A 19,833-nucleotide genomic window follows, 5' to 3' on the forward strand; every position below is an offset into this window, starting at 1 on the left:
ACATTTCGGTATCATGTTCTGGCCCAGTTCACGCTCGTTTTGTCGAAAAATTACTCGCAATATAATATGTAAAGTGCAATATATATATATATATATATATATATATATATATATATATATATATATATATATATATACATTGTGGATTAATAAAATTTGAAGAGGGTGCACAAATTGTGCGTTATCCGAGTTTACCCAAAAACGAAGGGCCCTATATGAAGTACGTTATATGTCCAAAATGAAGCAGTATCACAAGCTTCAAGACAGCGTACAAGACAATCACCAAGCAGTGCAAGGCACTCGTCGCATACGCCGCCGGATACGTAGGCCTGGCTCGAACGATTCAAGCCCACAGCGTGGCCTCTTTTCGAGCACTGGCGTCGGCAATAAAGCGAAACTGAAAGAATACGTGCGCGCACGCCTGCCGAAAATTGAAAGACCAAGCTGCCGCCGGAGATCGGCGTAATTCCCGACTTTTCATTCCTGCAGCCCGTCCGCACCCACCCCGCCCCTTCAGGCACACATACACACACGCGCGCGCAGGCTGGCGAAACGCGCAGAAACAGAACAAGGCGCGTTGTTGCACGGCTTTGTGCGGCAGCGACGTGCGTCCGCATCGGAATGCCCCGAACTCGGGCCGAGTGCGTTCGGAAACGGGCGGTTCAGCCGGCAACGGCGCCCGCGGCATCATTCGGCGCGTGCTCGCTGGCTCAGGAGAGCTCCGCGTCGTCGTAGCCGGGCCCCGATGCCTGCCACGCAAAACGAGCCAGGCCGCCACCCCCTTGCGTTCGCGTTTATGCATGCAGATCCCCGCCCCCCTCCCACCACCGGGGCTATTTCAGCAGCAGCAGCCTTCTTCGTAGCCACGCAGCGATTTTCCCATTCTCTCTCTCCCTCCGATTTTTTTTTCTTCTTCGCCGTCCCGAAAATGCACACGCGCGTAACACCACTTTTGTTCCGAGCTCGCGACTCAATCTGAGAAAAGGTGGAGGGGCTTGGAAAAGGGCAGACGCCGAATAATGATGGTTGTTTGGAAATGGAAATGCAAACTATTACACATGCGTCGTGCCGCCTCGCACGGATCGCCTCCGCTCCGCTCAACGCGCGCGCGCGTAAATTGCGACGCCCGAGAATTCCGGCGCGGTTGCCGCAGTAACCGATATAAGCACTAGGGTAAACGTCGCGCCTTCCGCCGAAACCTACGAAGGGCGCGCGGATTTGGGGGCCTTGCCTGCTCATCTCTTTTGCTGCTTCGAGCTCCGCGTGCAGGTCTGTCCTTGTGTATATGCACCAATCGTGTCGCTTTGTTTCATATTCTATCTTTCTTTCAGTCTCTTTTTATTTGCTTATCTTTTCGACGACGTCGTTTTGTTGGCTTTCATGCGCCGTTTGCTTTTGATTTAAAATGAGTTCGGCACGGTTGTTCGCAGACTTTGCAAAGTACGCGCTTAGCAGCCGGAATTGTTTCGGCGCGCGCGAAGAAGAGTGTGAAACACCCTGCAGAGAATGAAAGAAAAGAAAAGCAATCGTAATACAGAAGATTTCATTTACTCTAGTGTGCAAATTTTCTGCTTTCGAGCCTCTTCCTGACTGGCTGAGAGGACGACCAATCAGAGACCGGGAAACCCAACAACGAGGAGATCTTCCGTATGGAACGAACTTCTACGAGTGGCAAGAATCAATCAAACCTTCACGAGCATGAAATATTAACTGCGTTTCATTTCGACAGTATTGCCATCATTTATTTTTTCCCCGTGTGAAACCAATTATATTTTTTCTTGCACAGTCCATGAATCGTTGATTCTTTCCGTTCTTTTGTATCAACTGATGCTTCAGTATAAATGCTCCTTTTCAAGAGCTTTTTTTTTTCTTATTCACAGAAATAAGTCATTTTCAATCTCTTCAAAACATGTCGAACATTTAAAGAAGTATAATACATCTGGTTCTGATTCCTCTGGTCCCTATTTTTAATAGAAAGACTGCTTTATTGGTACAATTATAGCGGCGTGGACATCAATTCACCACTACATTGTTCCTCACGTACTACATCCCTGTAGCGCGAGGAGACCTCCTACAGTTACCATGTATTAATATAGGCGGTTACTATAAGAGGTAACCATGGGTAGTTATCATGGGTACGTACCATAGTCTTGTGATATTTTTTCTATTAATGTCAAATCTTCTGGTCAAGTTTAACCGAACATTTCTGTAACGGGTACCTAGACGGTATCAAGCCGTTTTCGTGGAATTCACCCGCCGTGGTTGCTTACTGGCTATGGTGTTGGGCTGCTACGCACGAGGTCGCGGGATCGAACACCGGCCATGGCAGTTGCATGTCGATGGGGGCAAAATGCGAAAACACGCCTGTACTTAGGTTTCGGTGCACGTTAAACAACCGCAGGCGGTATAAATTTCCGGAGTCCCCCACTACGGCGTGCTTCATAATCAGATCGTGGTTTTGGCACGTAAAACCCCATAATTTTTTTTCGTGGAGTTCACTTTGCGAAACTTTATGCATGAAGCTTACTTCAGGGTTCGTTTCTTCGGCAGCCCGGCTTTTCATGCTATTCGTGCCTTCCTTCTTTTTTATTTATTAAATCATGTTTAGGAGATGTTGGCACCTTTAATTGGTACCGATTACTCTTTTACTCTTTTCTTGCGATAGCAATTATATGGACACTGCAAGCTTATTTTTGCCGTCGCCGTCGCCGTGAGGTTCCGTGTAAAGTCCAACGGCGATACAATCGTCGCAGCAGTTGAGTCAGTTTTTATAGCTCTTTATGTTCCCATTGATTCCTTCAACTCTTATCCGAAAAAGAGACTAAACGTAGTCCTCTTAAAATTCAGTACCAATATTATGTTTCTAAATAGGAAAAAAAATGTTTGCAGGAATGCAACCAGAGGCATGAAATTGAACGCAGGGAAACACAATGCGTGTCGAAGCACCTGTGGGCATGTCTTACCAAAACCAGCCTTGAACAATGTGTGGTGTTCGTAATTATAGTCAAGCGGTGTTCATGATTAATACAAAAAAAATGTCACAGTTTCGCCCTGAGGGCGAAGCAATGAATGTGATAGCAACACAGCAATGTCATACGAAGTAAGGTGAGCGGCTTTGGTAGCAATATGAATTGTAGTAAACATGAGCTGATTAAGTAAGCAAGTGTGCTGCGGCGTAAGTAGACCGACATGAAGAGAGACTCGATGACCACGAGAAGGCGCGTGTGAAACGGTGGTGTTGATGAGAAGCGCTTCCCGTGGGCAGCGCGTGCGAAAGGACACACCTGTAGCGCTGCACTGCCGATCCGGGCAGCATTGCATGTGTAGCGTGCGTTGGAAAATGTGGCCCGACTATTACTAACTGTGGTGTAAGCGCGCACAAACAAACATGAATAGATCACACTGAATGACTGCAGACAACGACTGTCAAAACGCTGGCAGCCAGCGCATACGCCGCAGCGGGGAAGGTACGTGCGGTCTATCGCTTCAACGGAAACTGAGCGGCGAATGCACAGCGCATAAAGGTCAGAGCCGTGTGGAGATAAGAGACGGTGCGGGCGAGCGACGAGCGCGGTTGTTGGCAGAGTAGAAGTGCGCCCCCCCCCCCCTCCCTCCGGCGCTCGCTTCCCGCTTCCTTGTTTGCGCGTGGGAGATTGAGTGCGTTCGCTCTCCGTGATAGCGTGCATCCCCGCCCGCTTCCGCTCGGGCATACGGCGCGCGGCGAAGATTTTATCTATACGGAACCTCACGGCGGCGGCGACGACGACGGCGACGGCAGAAATCCGGTTGAAGTGTCCATATAATTGCTATCGCAATAAAAGTAGGCCAAGCAGTCTCGCATGCTAAAGACGTGTAGTGGAGCACTGGTGTGCAAAATTAGCCCACAAGAAATGCGGGCACATTTTGGATGGTCAGACATTTGCTGGAAACGGCGTCACTAGCACCATGAAGCAAGATCTCATGCTTGACGCTGATACAGAATTTCTATCCGCGTCGCTCAGATTTGTAGATGTCACTTTAAACTTTGTGCATATGCCAATTGACCTTTTTCGCGGAGCAGTTTGTTCCAGAGAAACGAGATGACGCTTTCGGCGGCGCGCCCTACGTGGCCTCAGCGACCGCGCACTGCTTCTACCTTGCTTCTGTGCGATCAGCTGTCGGAAATGCAATTGAGATTTTGCTTACGCGCTGTGCTCCAATCATGCTGGATTGAAGACATGTGCAGTAGTTGGCTGCAAAAATAGTGACTGGTATATTAAGGAATGTAATGAATATGTGTGGCCAAGTTCGCGGACCACTGCTGCAACTGTCCGTACGTGTTTCCGGCACTTCGAGATGTACGGCTTTCCCCGAGAATACAGAAATTTGCTCATCCGCCAGCGTTGTATCGCTAACCTTCAAAGAAAGGGCTTGAGCCCCGGTACGTCGGTAAGTGTGACGACCGCTCGTTAATGACAAAGGGAATAACGCCGCTTCCTGTCATAGTAGGTTTCGCGCACAGTATCCACACACATCTACCTCAACTGGCACGGAAACTTACGCCTACTCTTTCGCCAACGTGTCAATAAGTGAATGGGCGCACACTTGAATATATGCGCCCTATATGCATACCATAAATGACCGTACTACACCGATGGCGCAGGATTGGTCGAAGCTGAATGTTTCGTGACGGCCCACAGGAGTAAGCGAGTTCTTAACGATAATATGTGTTTGCTACAATGTATTACAATGTACAGAACAGCTACGTTTGAAGCCTTGTGCGCAGCAAGAACAAATCTAAGAGAATGGCGAGCCATTAGACAGAAAATAATCAGACAGTGACCGCACCGAAGAACTTTACCGAGTAATAAATATGAAAAGCCGCGGTTAAGATATTTGCCAAATACTTGAACGAAGAGCAAAACACGCTAATTATGATTAAATTCATGAGCGGAAAGTTTGGATAGCTTGGGATACATATTTAGCCCCGCTTTTAGAGCAAGCAACATATACGCTGCTCGCGCCGCTTGGACGTAACTTAATCAGCTCTGAAAGCATTTTTGAATGTTCTCTGAAGCTGTGGCCAAAGCTTCGTGTCGTTCACCCATTCACCGTCTACGATATCTCCCGAAACAGAGGTTTGGTTAGCCGCACCGGCGCCATACACATCCACTGTAAACACGGAGGCAGTTGAGGCAAGCAATGGACGCGTCACCACGTGATCAAACATGGCAGCGCCCACGGTATCGCCGCGAAAAGGGTCAATAGGCATGCAGTGTGTAGACAAAAAAGTAAAATAATAAAAAAGAGACGCGTGAATGCATTCATTATGTCTGATTAGTTGGATTAGCGCATGTTAACTGCACCAATTATTTCACCTAATAAATCATGCAGAACAATTACCCTTTGTGCACCGACCGCAGATAAGTAACTCTTTCATGTGTATTCATGAAATTAAATATAACCATGTAGGCTCGTTTGAGGCAGTCGATTTGCGCTGCAAAGGGGTTGCGTGATGCGGTCAGTTATACGCATTACAATGTACTATCGACCAAAAACGTTTACGGACCAAGGGATCTCACAAAAAGTTCAATATCTCCGTAGCCTCAAAACGCAGCCTGGCATTCCCACTTCCAGCCTCTACTGGTATATGCGAACAACATTGTGATGTACGGTTTTATTGGCTACTTTTAAAGGCTGCTCGGATATTTACCGTTTTCTGAGATCCCGTGGTTCGTAAACTTTTTTGGTCGATAGTACGTGGTACGTGGTAGTTATACTGCCACGGCAATGCTTGCACATCATGACAATAATTGCAAACCATGGTAATCGTGCCAAATACCATTCCACAGGTCACGCCGTTAGGGGATGCAATGCCGTCAGTACTGCGCGCAGACTCTCGCCCGCCGAAGACGCGCCCTTAGCGCCTAGCGTCTGCTCCATGCCCTTAGCGCCATCTCGTAGCGGATAGCGGAACGAGCCTGCAACAAGCTGGCCTGCACCGCCACAGGTGGGCGCAGTGCACGGCAAACGTTGTGTGTCTTAATACTGCACATCGAGCACCTAGAGTCGAGTTTACAGAGTTTTTTTTACCAATAAGGGCAGCTTGTCGTGTGTTTGCCACCTATAGTAATAGGATATGCCATTATGAAAATTTCACCGCACATTTTTCTTACGAACCGCTCAATAATTGGAGCTCTAGAGCCCGAAGCTTGGCCAAGAATGAATTGAATTATGAGGCTGGGTACGCCAAACACGTGCGGCGTAGTCGGCGATAGACACAACATTGAATTTAACCACCTTGAATGCCTGAGGGTGGAATAGTGAAAACTGCGCACGCTGGTACGTATTTATGATGTAGTCATTCACAGAAGCTTACACAAGGCCAGATTTGCGAAAAAGTCCAATTCCCGTGATCACTGTCTTCAATGCGCTGTTGCACCGTCCCCTATTGTGAATACAAAAGTGGGCGAACGAGCGTATTGCCCCCATTCCGGCTTCTGGTATTTACCAATGCCTACGCCTCCCACATAGGAATAGCCGACACCGAATGATGTAACCACTGCCGTTAAGAAGCCCACAGTCGCAGTGTCCGCAGTGTTGTGTACAGAGACGTTCCCCGATCACTGCGCTCAACGCGTTCGACGAGCGACCTCTGTCGGAAGAGATAATCCTCAAACATAGACGTGACTCGATATGCTATCAGAAGACCGTGACAGCATAAATGCGCTTTTTTGACTCGAAAGAGCTCAGCTAGGGAACGCCTGTAGTAGTTCCTAAACCTGTTTTTTTTTCTCTCCTGCTCCTTCTTTCTAACCACCTTTTCCCTAACCCGCGTGCAGGGTCGCAAACCGGAGACTTGTGTCAGGTAAACCTCCCTGTATTTTCGTTCTCTCTGTCTCTATCTACACAATAGGAAGCCAACGCAGTTATTTGTAATCTTTGTGAACATGCCGGATTTCGGTACAAAACTTGTCTACTTCTGGTATACCAGTTTTATAGAGCTTTACAGACAGCAGCGTTTATATGCGACTTGGACAAGGTTTCCGACATGTTGACGAACATGTAGTGAGCGTACTGAAATCTGGCTTTTCCCCATTGTGAGGGCTTGTGAGAAGAAGCCCACTTCTGTGTAATTCCCTCCGTCACACAGAAGGCAGTTATAGCATTGGAAATATTTATCTTCAATGAAAACCACAATGTTACCATTACGAAACTAGGCGCACTTAATCATTAACAAATTAGAGGTTCTAAGTGCTCAACCAAGTATAACCAATGAGGTGTCCCATGCTAGACGCGAGCATTTGTTTTTTAATTATTTGCAGAGAGAGAGAGAGTGAGAGAGAGAGAGATGTGCTAAGCTATAATGAGAAGCTGAAGACGTTTGTCTAGCTGATGCGGAATTACGGCCCAGGGTATTTTATGAAGAAAGACACTCGCAGAAGTCTGTCCCAATGTACCACATTTGAGAGTCTCCAGCAAATTACAATACCGGCGAACACAAATATCGTGATAGTATCATGGTTATATCGCGTGCGCGATAACAGAAACGAGCCTGCGGCCTAAAGAAAATTACAGTCACGTGCCTTATCAGTCTACTAGACGCGGGCAAAAAGAAAAACGTGTTTTTAAGTTGTTTCGATGTCGTAAAATTGCGATTATGTACAGGGGAAAGTGTTGAAAATGTGCCGGCTTCTGTTGTTGTTGCCCATAAAACACGTGGCTCATATCCACTGTGGGGGAACGACCAAGAAATTGGTGGATTATTCCAAGTTATAATCGAAAATAAATTTTCACGACTGCTATAAAGTCAGTGCTGCTGAAAGGTTAAATTACATGTAAAATGAAAGGAATAGTAGCGTGATGAATCTACAGGGTACTCAAAATTAAGCTTCACGAACTTTTTAAAGGATCGCCTGTGGCAGGCAGCATAATTCTTAGCGTTGAGCTGGGTTATTCGAAAAGGCGGACATTAGTAGCACGAGAAATCGAAACACATATTCAAATAATTAACAAAAATTGACTTATGAACTTTTTAGTTAATTAATTTACGACACATATTGCAATTTACGAATTGTAGCCGGTTATTTTGCAATACGCATCCACTTGAAATGAATTTCCATGATGACACCAGTTTCGAGATATTATTTCACAAAGTGTGATACGAAATACATGGGCGTTCCAGTTACTTTTGCGCTTCAATGTATAAAATAGCATTTTGGTTAAAAAGTAAGTGAAATAAGAGTTCACTTTTACGGCGAGTTTGAAGGCGCATATCTCCAAACTGGTGTCATTCTGGAAATTCATTCCAAGTCGATACGCCTGACAAGCTCACCGGCTACAATTCGTAAATTGCAATATGTGTCGTAAAGAAATTAACTAAGAAAAGAAGTTAATTAGTGAATTTTTGCTAGTTAGTTGAATATGTGTTTCGATTTCTCGTGCTACTAATGTCTGCCTTATCAAATAACCCCGCTCAACGATAAGAGTTATGCTACCTGACAAATGCGTTTTTTTTTTAATTCTGTAAGGCTTAATTTTGAGCACCCGGTATAATCGTTATTGAAAAGTTCGTACAAAAAAATAAAAGAAAGATACAAATTTAACAGATCATTCGGTTGGACTCAATAAGAAATTCCTGGACAGCTAAGCAAACGTCCCTGTGGCTGAATGCAAGAGTTAAAGGTTCCAAACGAAAGAATAACAGAATGATCAGGCCAAGTCTACAAAGAGGTAATTATAATATTATTTTTATTGCAGAGAGGCAAAACGATAGAAAGAAGTAATGAATTGTTTCTTCCTCATTGCAAGAAGAGCAGTTCGGTAAGGAGACCAAACCTGACCCGTGCAATTTAATGTTCAGGGAGGGAATGCGGCAACGTAATTTTGTGATGGAGACCTCAAGCATTCGTTAGGTCGGGGAAGTACTAGGTTCTTGTGATTAGAAGGAGCAGTGAGTACGGGGTTCGATAATGATTTGATGATTGAACGCATCTGATATCTAGTCGCCATGAGGTGTGCTATCAGTGGTACATCAGGAAGGACATGGCCGCGAAGCCAGGTCTTTCCCAGTGAATCCCCAGTTTCGATCAAAAACAAACCTTTATTACCAGGTAAGAATATTAAATGAAGACAATGTAGATGGGCAGGAAATAACTCCGGGGGGGGGGGGGGGGGTGAAAATTAATTCTGAGTCCCTAACGCCGGCGCGCCGCATAATCAGATCGTTGTCGTGGCCCGTAAAAAGAGGATTTAATTTTTTTTTCAGCGAAGCTGTTAGTCTCTAGTTGGTCGGAATTTTTCGTGGGCTCTTTCTATGCTCTCCCAGAAAAAGTACCGCCACCTAGCGGTCGCATCCGCTCGGACAGACCTCAAACGGGAGCTGGGATCTGTCTTTGAGTTACCGCGTAACAGAACTCCTCGTAAATTCGAATTACAATCCGAAGCTATCATGCCTGCAGCTTGTGTGCTAGTCGTACTTTACGACGCAGTTCACTTTGAACAATTCACTTAGTTCAATAAAGCACTTGTGCTTGGCAGAGGGCCTAGTAGAACGAGGATGCATGCCGCACTTCCGCACGCGTGCGTGCGCGTGTGTCGAACGTCGATTGTGGTGCTGGTGCATGTCTAACGTCGACAACAGCTTCGCTGTACATACATTTTCACAGGATATAGTGAAGGCGGATATTTTTTTTTTCGTTCTGTAACATTACACGAAACATGCGTCCCAACAGCAAACATGCGAAAACGCTTTCACGGGGAAGCCTCAGCATAGCATAAAATGCTGACAAAGGCTTCTAACCAACGCTTTCAAATCTATGTGAGGAAATAATGGGATAGAGGTCGAAATGCTGTACGACGTGAACAAATTGCAGCGCATTACAACTTCGTAATGAAGATTGGAAAATACAGCGATTTACTCACCTGTCAAAAAATACCACGAAAATATCTTCACCGCAGCTAAAAAGAAACAACTGGAGCTATATATTATATGTTCGGATTGTATTGACATTCGCAATTTCTTCCATTCATGATCACATACATTTCTAATATAATAAAATCATGTCTGTCATTATGATGCGTTCACTTAATTGCGGTTATGTGATCTTTACTTTTATAGCCATGACCAGATTAAGAAAATTCCTCTCACCATGAAATCACATCGTTTCCGCTCTGCTCATTACGAAGCGCTCATTGTTATCGTTCACCAACGCTCAAACATTGGTCAACCGTTAGCTCGCACAGAAATTCCAATCACTTTTCGCTTTCCCGAGAGAACCTTTCTTCCGTAAAAAAATATACGACTTGAGCCTGAGTTGTATGGTATTTCGTTCAAAATTATGTTCTGAGCATGCGTTGGCCGTTTGCAATTATTGGTTGTTTTATTATTATTATTCGTTCTTTATTTTTGTTGCATCGGGCGACGGAATTTGATTCAATAGGTCGACGCGCTCCCTGCAATGCCCCCACGCCGATATCGACGCCGGCAACGGCACTACCGCCATCTCTGATCAGAACGGAGTCCCTCAGGTAGTCCGCTTCTTCATTGATCGCTCAACAGAGGGCGACCCACGATGCGGGGCGCTAGGCTTGATTTATAACAGCAGGCAAGGCCGAATAAATGGATACACTGGTGTTTACCAAGGGCACAAGTGGGAAAGTTTGTTAAGCGAAGCTTTCTTGAAATGGTTAGTTAAATGCTGCAAAACTAAATGCAATGCGTACAACTCTATTGTTGTTACAACGTGTAAATCATGCAATGCTTATGTTTATACCTCATACAGTTCGAAACTATAATATCATGCGAAGTTTATGCACTAAATTATTCACAAGCTACGCTGAAATGAAAGAAAGTAGTTCATGCGAATTCACACTGTTAGACGTCGATGCAGTGGTGTCACGAGGATGGAAGCGATGTTTGATGGTTGTCGAGGGAAGACTAGTGAAGATAGGCGTACCCAGAGAGAAGTGAGACGTGAAAGACGTTTTATTATTATTCGCCCATTTCATTCCAGCGTCCCTGGCAAAATAGCAACTGGCATTCGCTATTGCGCGTGCACGCTCGCGAGTGATGTTGCGACGTGGGATGGTTGGGGAAACGTCATGGCTAGACGCGCAGCCTAAGACGAAACAAAGGACAACTAAGGAGCGAGACTAGGGGAATCGCGAACTCAATACTGGTTTATTTTTTGTGAAGGCATGCGCCTTATGTACAGATCTGAAACCGCCAAAAATAAACGGGACAGTAAACCGGAGACAAAAAGAAAACTACCGATTAAAACTGAACAGCTCATTTTCCCCGTCAACATGTGCACTTAAGTCATTTGCTTGTTTTTACACAAGGCACATGCCATTACCGAAAATAAACCAGTTGTGAGTTTCTGCTTCCCATTGTCTGTCTTCTTGTTGCTGCTAACCTGCCCTTTGTTACGCATCGTGTCCAGCCATGATCCTCCCGAGTACACGTGTCACATGATGTGACTGCCCGCGAGAGCAAGCGTGCGATTGTGCTCTATTGGTTAGAGCATGGGGTCATCGCTATGGGAAACCCAAGTTACATCCCACGACCGGTACGTGATTTTTTTATTTCCTGAGTATGAGCTATTCGGCAAGAGAGCAGTCGCCGTCAAAAAAGGCCCGGACAGTTGGGTAAAAATACTTCGCTTTAAAATTCGCAAAAAAAAATGGCGTTGCATTTATCTGCAAAATGTGTCTGACAAGAGCCATGTTTTTATTGTACGCAGCAAGAGTTGCGCAGACTGCAAGAACTGTGGGAATGTGTTGCCGCAGCCAGTCATAGCTTTCACAAACGGCAACCGCAATAGTGCGAGCATTTGGAGCCAAACCATAGGTGTATACAGCGCGAAATTGACAGCTATACTCCATCTCGCAAGCTGGTTGCAGCACTGCCAAAGGTACGAGGCGTGCACAGGCAATACCCTTGCGCAGCGGTACATAGTTCCGGGCGTAACTGGCTGATTATTGGCTACACTAGAGAGTTTTCTTTTTTCTCGATACATGATAGGGTACATCGATACGTGACATGTTAGGACATTTTGGCCTGCACGTCGTATACCGAGAATTACTGTGGCAGTTACCGCCGCTAACCATAATAATCACCCTAACCGTGGCAACATGACAGCGCCCATACACGCTACCAGCTTCGATCCGAGTTCGCGCTTGTTACTGGCTCTACCCCCTGTGATCAAGAAACAAGCGGCAAAATTCGTCATCGCTAAGTCTCATGTGAAGCTGAGGTCAGATCACTAGGTATGTTTTGTCATAATTATTGAAATCGGCTGTTTCTTTTCACGTTTCTAGGACTACAGACACGGCACCGAGCCGTAAAACTGGTTTGATTTCTAGTTAGAAGATGGCGCCACAGCATTACCATCGGTGATGCGCTGACGATGCGGAACGCTAAAAAGCCTAATTGTTCACTCCATTATTAATTTACTCCCCCGCTCTAGCATAGTACGTGATGACGGTAGCGAGCAAACGCCAAGTAGACGCCGAGCAGACGCTGCGGCACAGGTGAACATCTGTAAGGGCATTCGCCCGTACTACTTGCTAAGGAAGCTGCAAAGTAAAGCGTACAGGTAAACCGGATCCCTGCTGTCGCATGCAGGTAAACACAGCTTATGGTTACGGCGTGAAAACATTTTTTTTTCGTCAATCCACCAACCATGGAGCATGTAACTGCATGGATGGCGAGCAGCCGCTGAGCAGACGACGCGGCGCGGATGAGCACATTCTCAAGGGGCATTCGGCCTTCCTTTCCTATTGGCTAAGAATTCGTGTAGCTTCCACACTGCTGCAACAAGCATCTGAGATGGAGTATAGGCAACAGTGGCAAAATGGGAAGATTTAGCATTGCCGTTTCACTCCTTGCACGATGTTTTAACTATACGTGGGTGCGATATGTCAGCGCTACGCAGCGCGCAGCTGCTGGAGAAAAAGAACTCGTTTTCTTTCCATGACATTTGTGTATTCGATTCAGATTTCCTGCCGTCAGTACTTTATAGGTGAACACAAATTTATACCAGGGTGGAGCCTGAAGTCAGCACCATAAACCTGGTACTGTGTGCTTGTGGGGGGAACTGAGGGAGAAAGTAATGAGCGCTCTAGGAGGGCAGTGAAGAACATTTTCGTGAGCGTTTCATCCTAACGTCCACTAGAATTGCGAAACACTAATCGAGGAAGAAAAACGTTGGAGCAGCGCGAGAAGACTGTGGATATCCCCCAGAAGAAGAAGAAGAAGAAGAGGACTGCAAGGATGAGGCGAACCTCGCCGCTGCCCACAGGAAACATCCGCGCAAACGGTCCCCCCGACGGGGCTCTGCTCCAGCTAAGAGGGACAGGGAGAGCACCGGCATCTGGTCGACGACCGCCTCCCCTGACTCCGGCGTCTTACACACAACAGGCGAGATATTTGATACATTTAATAATCATTCAAATTATTAAACAGAAGCGGGAATAAACTAAATGATCTACAAGAAGGTGACTCGTTGTGTAACTAAACAGCATTCAGGGTGTAAACACCAACTCGACGGCAGAATTTCTTAATGATTTGTCGAAAACATAGTGAAGCCGGAATGTTGGGACAAGGGAGAGCCGAATTTGTTCTATTAGAAAATGACGCTTTAATAATTCAGGGGGAGAATCACGCCATCAAGCCGGGACAAACCTCTGAAATCTTTGCTACGTCGCGTGCTCGGATCGCTGCTGCCTTGCCAGTTATGTTTTCGAGTTTATAGCATACAACAAACAATTAACTACGTTTTGTAGAATGCAAAAACGCTTCGTGTGCATAATTTAGGTTCACGTTAAAGAATCCCAGGTAGTCAATATTCGACTGGGCGCCTTCTGCTAGGGCGTTTCGAAAGTCGCAGGGTCGCTTTCAGACGTTCATGAATTCATCAACATTTATGACAGGTTGAGGTCACGGCTTCCACTAAAGTTATATAAAAAGCAAACAAACAAACAAACAAACAAACAAACAAACAAACAAACAAAGAGCTACAGTGTCAGACCCGCTAATCTGCAATGCTCTTATATTCACGTGTCATTCGTCGCACCTGTATGATACTGCCAGTGCCTAATTATTTTTGAGCATGCGTGAATAGTGGGGTGTTTTTTTCTTTTTCTGTAGTAAGAATTTTTCCCATGAAGCCAGATCAGGACTTCAGGGGGGATGGTGCGAATGCTGGAATCTATACTCTCGGATGATTCTTGTAATCTGTGACATACGTGAACTGGCGCGTTCTCATAAGGCAGCATCACACCTGCACTGCCAGTGCTCTCACCTTTTTCTCCGTGACTGATTCCCGCAAATTGACTGGTGTGTCGGTGTAACTTGCCCAGGGTCTGGTCGTCTTACGTAGCATGAATTTCAGGAGGAAAAGTCAGGTTATGACTGTGTTTTAGGAGAAGACAATTTATGACTTTCTCAGCGGATATTACAGCAAAGCTGTAAGCCTCTAGTTGGCCGGGATTTTTCGTGGCGTGCTCACCCAGTGAACGACAGCTGGAAAAGGGGCTTGTGTTTGAGTTTCAGCGTAAAAGAATTATGTTCTCTCGAATATTTGAATTATAATGTGATGCTATTATATCTGTAGGTTGTGTTTAAGTCCCACTTTACGAATTTCTGACACATTTTACTTTGAGAAATTCAATTAGTTCAATAACGCACTTGCACCAGGCGGAGGGCCCGAAAACAAACGGCAGCTGGAAGGCTTTGTCTTTCAGTTTTCGCGTAACAGATTTATGTTTTCTCGCATGTTGGAATAACAATCCGAAACTACCATGCCTGCAGCTTGTGTGTAAGTCGCACTTCACGCATTTCCTGGCGCAATTTACGTTTAAACATCAATTTTGTTGAATAAGGCTTTTTCGCTTGTCCTAGGAGAGCGAGGATATGTGCTGCACTTCTGCACACGTGCTGGCGTGCGCGAGCGGCGACTTTCTGTGTGCCGGCGCCTTAAATTAGGAACAAACTTACAAATAACTATGCTATCTGACTATGTTCACAAAGCTCATGAAGATAGCATTGTCATTTGTAAGTTTGTTGCTAATTTAAGGTGCTGGCGCACAGAAAGTCGACGCTCGCGCACGCTAGTTAAAAATTTGGGCGGCTGTACGTCGCTTGTGGGTCTGGTGCTTGTGTGACATCACTTGGGGTTGTGTTACTTGTCTAACGACCTGCACCAGCTGCGTTTTACCTCCACTTTCACAGGGTGGAATGGAGGCGGATATTTTGCTGTCTTGGATTACTTGCGTGCGGGAGATGACTTGTTCTTCCACTGCATTGAGTTCAATTTAAGCTCAGGGTCCTTGCAACAGACTCATGTCTCGTCGTCAATTCACCTCACCTAACAATGAAATTAAATTTACTGGAGCAGTTACAAGTTCTCGTGACAGCACTGAAGCATTGTGGTCTTCTGTAAAGGTGTCAACATTCTCGGAACCCATCTTGCACTAGCCTTTGACATGCCAACGTTTCACGAATAATTGTCTAAACGAAGCCTGCGGAGACACCCACTTTCTCGGCCATTCTGGAGACCTTATTCTGTCTGTCTTGCTAAAGGAAATACTAGATTTCCATGCACGTTTTTGCGGATGTTGCTCGTATCGGGCCGTACCGTGTGATGGTAATATTAAATGAAGCCCTACACCACTTGAATTGTTTCCTCCAAAGTTTTATTTTGTAGGACGACGAGGCAGACTCACCACAAGCTTCAGACGTCCGTCTGTGGATTTCCTTCAAATTTCTCCCCCTTCTTTAGTAAGAAATTTTGTCACTGACCGGGTGCTTCAGATCAAGCGTACGCTTACTTGCTGCTCACGAGCACTCTCCCGACATTCTGTCGCGTCGAACGCTAGACCCGTTCTGCATTAGCATACAGGTTGCGTCCTTACATGCCGAGACTTGTTACAGCTTGATGGCGTAATTTGTTCATACTCAGGTAGATAAATTATTGAACGCCCCTCACGAATCAGATATCCCATGACGCGATGAATAATGTGTACGGTGTTTTTGGCACCGGCTAAATGAAGTCGACAGTTTTAAGGCGGTGTTTTCATTGCTGATGTATAAATAACGAATCTGGCTGTCACCTTCGGGTGTTTGCATCCACATAATCTGCACGCGCAATGCACCTAATAGCATTTTGTTCTGTACGAGCCAATTACCAGCCAATAAATGTATTGATAGTAGATCGCGACAATTCTCCTTTTAGAATTAAGAACAGTCAAATCTGCTATCCATATCTTAAAAAAGTGGTTCGAAGTGTTCATAACTTTTTCTTCACTTTTTTTTTTAGTGAGCCATGACAGTGCTGTACAACGCGAAGTCATGGTCGAAATTTGTTTGAATGAATCGTTGCAAGTCTTCCTTCCATTCACTCGCATGCTTTGCTGTGAAAATTTCCCTGAGTAGGCGCTGGGGTGCGGTGATATATAGATAGATTGATTAATTGGTGGAATAAATTAAATAAATAAATAAATAAATAAATAAATAAATAAATAAATAAATAAATAAATAAATAAATAAATAAATAAATTTATTCTATTCGGATGCACCCTATCTCCAAGGTTCATTGTATGGTGATGTGAGAACGGATTAACCTTAACGAACACATGTTCCCTAATTGCATCAAGACATCGGAAGGCAGGCGTTGGGGCATTGCACAAGCAAAGCGCAACCTCGCGCATGGAAGTTTAGCTGCTGAGCGTGCTATTGGCATTTGTTAGCATAAAGTGAACATGCTCTTTCGCAGGTGGAGAGAAGCGCTTCTCGGACTCCTTTGTCGCCCAGCAGTAACAAGACACAGGTCTCGGTGGCGTGTTTCCTCGTCGTGTTGGTGTTCTGCTTTGCGGCACTGGTGGTTATACGGAGCATGTACCAGTCTCCAGAAGAACGACGGCCACTTTGTCACGTGCAACGCCAGATCTTGCCAGAGGTACGGCCGCTTCGTGGCGGAGAGCATCAACAGATCGATGGACCCATGCCAGAACTTTTATCGCTTCGTGTGCGACGGGTGGCATCGCAGCAGCAGCGGAAATACCGTGTTCGCTGCGTTCGCTGAAGACTTCTTCAGGAAGGTGTTACGAACGCTACAGCGCACGCATTCGGCGCACGAGGGTGCCGCACAGAAGGCCGCCTTTCTCCTGCAGACGTGCGAGCGAACCGTCGCTGGTGAGGTCGACATACTGGAGAGTTTTCGGAGCATGCTCTCCGCGGCGGGTGTCACGTGGCCGCAGCTTTCACACAAACCCGATGTGCTGCGCACTGTGGTGCACATTGGGCTCACCTTCAACGTCGACTGCGCTGCTCACTGTCAGCCGCACCATATCCGGCAACTCGACTGCGCTAAAGATATTTCCGCATCGCGAGTTCTCGGCCATCAAGCAGCGCCGAAACGCACTGATCTCCCAAAATTTGCACCAGCAGTACTACGTAAAGCTGTGCACAAAGCTTTCTTCCAATCACGGTGAAGCCTTGAATGCTTCGTACAGGTACACCGAGCACAATCGCACGGAACACTTGGTCCTCGAAGAGTTAGAGACGTACAGCTCGCGTTCGCGGCTGATGTTGTTTGTCGACATTGACGAACTAATAAATAAAACGTCGTGCACACTACTACGGCCACTGCGAGAAATTTTGACCACGGCTGAGATTTGGAGAGGCACAGAAACACCCGCTGTCTACGTCCAAGAGCTCTACTACTTGCGCGCGCTGTGCAAACTCGTCCAAACACAAGGCGACGCATCCATGCACGACTACGTCAGCTGGTTCACCGTGCACACGCTCGCGCCACTCGCCAGCCCCGATCTGGCGACGATGTACTACGGCAGCGCTAGGAGAAAGGCTGAAGCCGCCAAGCAGTGTCTGCGGCTCACCGAGCAGTGCCTGGGCTGGGCCACGTACCAGCGCTACTACGCTCGATTTTCGACAATGAACGCGCGCAAAATAGAGCGCGACGTCATCGAAGACATTAAGGAAGCGCAAAACAGACTGGTCACTGGCAGCAGCTGGCTGCAAACAGCCGCCGTTGGCCTCGTGGAAAGGCTGAGAGCAACAGGCGTGCGGCTCGCCGTCCCCGTGGAACGCGATGCTTACATGGACGACGCGTTTTCGAGCCTCGCTGTCACGGGTGTTGGGTTCGCGTCCAACTGGGGGAAGGCTGCCCGATTCACGCGCCATTTGCCTTCGGCGACGCGGGCTGTCGTCGAGTGCGCCTTCGTGGCAACCTCGGAACAGGCGCTGTTCGCCGACTTCGACGCTGCCAGGCAGGAAGTGCTCGTCGCTCCCTACGCCGAGACCCTCCCCGTCTTCGACGCGAGCGTCCCGCATGCCGTGCGCTACGGGGCCTTCGGCACGGCCGTGGCGCAGGCGCTGCTCGAAGCCTTCCTCGAGGCCCTTAGTGAGCGGCGCGAGCTCGGCTCAGCCTTGAGCGGCCACGAGCATTGCTACCTGGATCTGAGCGCTGTGTACTCACGCAGGGAGCACAACGTGGCGACATTCTTAGCACTGGAAGCAACGTGGGCCGCGTATTCGGCGCTCGCCGAGGAGCAGACAATGGAGACACGGCTCACGCTGCTTGAGGGCTTCACCGAGCGCCAGCTGTTTTTCCTGGCTCACTGCTATCTCTGCTGCGGATCGTCGCCCGAGAAGGCCGAGGCGCAGTGCAACGGACCTCTGAAGAACAGCGTGGCCTTTGCCACTACGTTCAACTGCCCTTCCGGCAGCGAAATGAACCCGAAGCAAAAGTGCAACTTTTATGGTTGAACCCGCTTGTTCAACTCTGGTGGTTCAAAAGCGTAAGAGAAGGGACCTGACACTTGAGCTGACCCTTGCTGGACAAATTCGCGTAGTTATCTTTGTTGGGCCCTTTAGCTAGTGAACTTTGCGTAGCACTTCGCGCGATGAAAGTGCTACTGCCTTGAAAGCGCCTTATATACAGAATATTGTGCTGATATCGCAAAATATAATTACTATTGCTAGCATTAAAGAGTGGGCATGTGCATACGCATTTGCATCTGAACAGAAGCAAAACACGTGAATTTGGCTTTGTCATGCAGTAAATATGATATTATTCCCAACGCGTTTCATCACAGCTAGCAGGTAATTTCAATGCCTGCGCGCTTTATTGCAGCAGACATGCTGTAATTTCCTTAGCAGGGATGAAACGATAAACTCCACACATTTTCTTTGTGTAGCTTATTTAATGCAAATTGCCATCATAAGAAATTATTTATCGGCGCCCAGCCGTACGGTAAATAAAAATATGTAGCAGTGTTTGCTTATCAATTTAGGCGTAGTTATAGGTGGCTGAAACATTGCAGTATGCGCCCTTATTATCTGCGATATTTGTTGACGCCATTGCAACATACTTAAGACGAACATGAACAGAAGACCGGACACCACGTGCGCTACACTGGAGTGTAGCGCCCGTGGTGTCCGGTCTTCTGTTCATCATGTTTGACTTAAGCGCGCTGCAGTGTCTTCAACAAATACCAAGCAATTTGCTTAAGAACAAGTTATAATCGGCGATACTTAGATAAATCTGATATGCCACACTACACTACCTTATCGAAAGCCTATTTCTATCCATCTGTTTAGTGTAATAAGATTTGTCTGCTGTGGTCAGTGAACTGCCACGACATAAACTGGGCCTGCAATGGGCAGCCATGCATTTAAAAACATTTTGTTATTCATGCACTGCACCAGCCTCATGTACCTTCCCTCATTATCGCTACCTTATGAGCACGCTTTGAAGAAATCGCCATGAGCAATGTCCTAATATAGTTAACGTGAGAGGACCTGTTCCTTCCGTGATAACGACAACTGGA

At 46.6% G+C, this 19,833-nt stretch overlaps 1 protein-coding gene across 1 annotated transcript; it reads left to right on the top strand.

Moving 5' to 3' along the window:
- Positions 1-17,257: 17,257 nt before the first annotated feature.
- On the top strand, positions 17,258-18,769 carry LOC119457089 (neprilysin-1-like). The gene has a single exon (XM_037718915.1). It carries the CDS (start codon positions 17,258-17,260, stop codon positions 18,767-18,769), a length of 1,512 nt encoding a protein of 503 aa, XP_037574843.1.
- The last annotated feature ends 1,064 nt before the right edge of the window (positions 18,770-19,833 follow it).

This window comes from Dermacentor silvarum, chromosome 6, assembly GCF_013339745.2.
Source record: "Dermacentor silvarum isolate Dsil-2018 chromosome 6, BIME_Dsil_1.4, whole genome shotgun sequence".
NCBI classification, from domain to species: domain Eukaryota; kingdom Metazoa; phylum Arthropoda; class Arachnida; order Ixodida; family Ixodidae; genus Dermacentor; species Dermacentor silvarum.

What these genes read in the sequence shown, in the direction of transcription:
- LOC119457089 (XM_037718915.1), top strand. Translation starts at nt 17,258, where the DNA reads ATGTGCTGCGCACTGTGGTGCACATTGGGCTCACCTTCAACGTCGACT.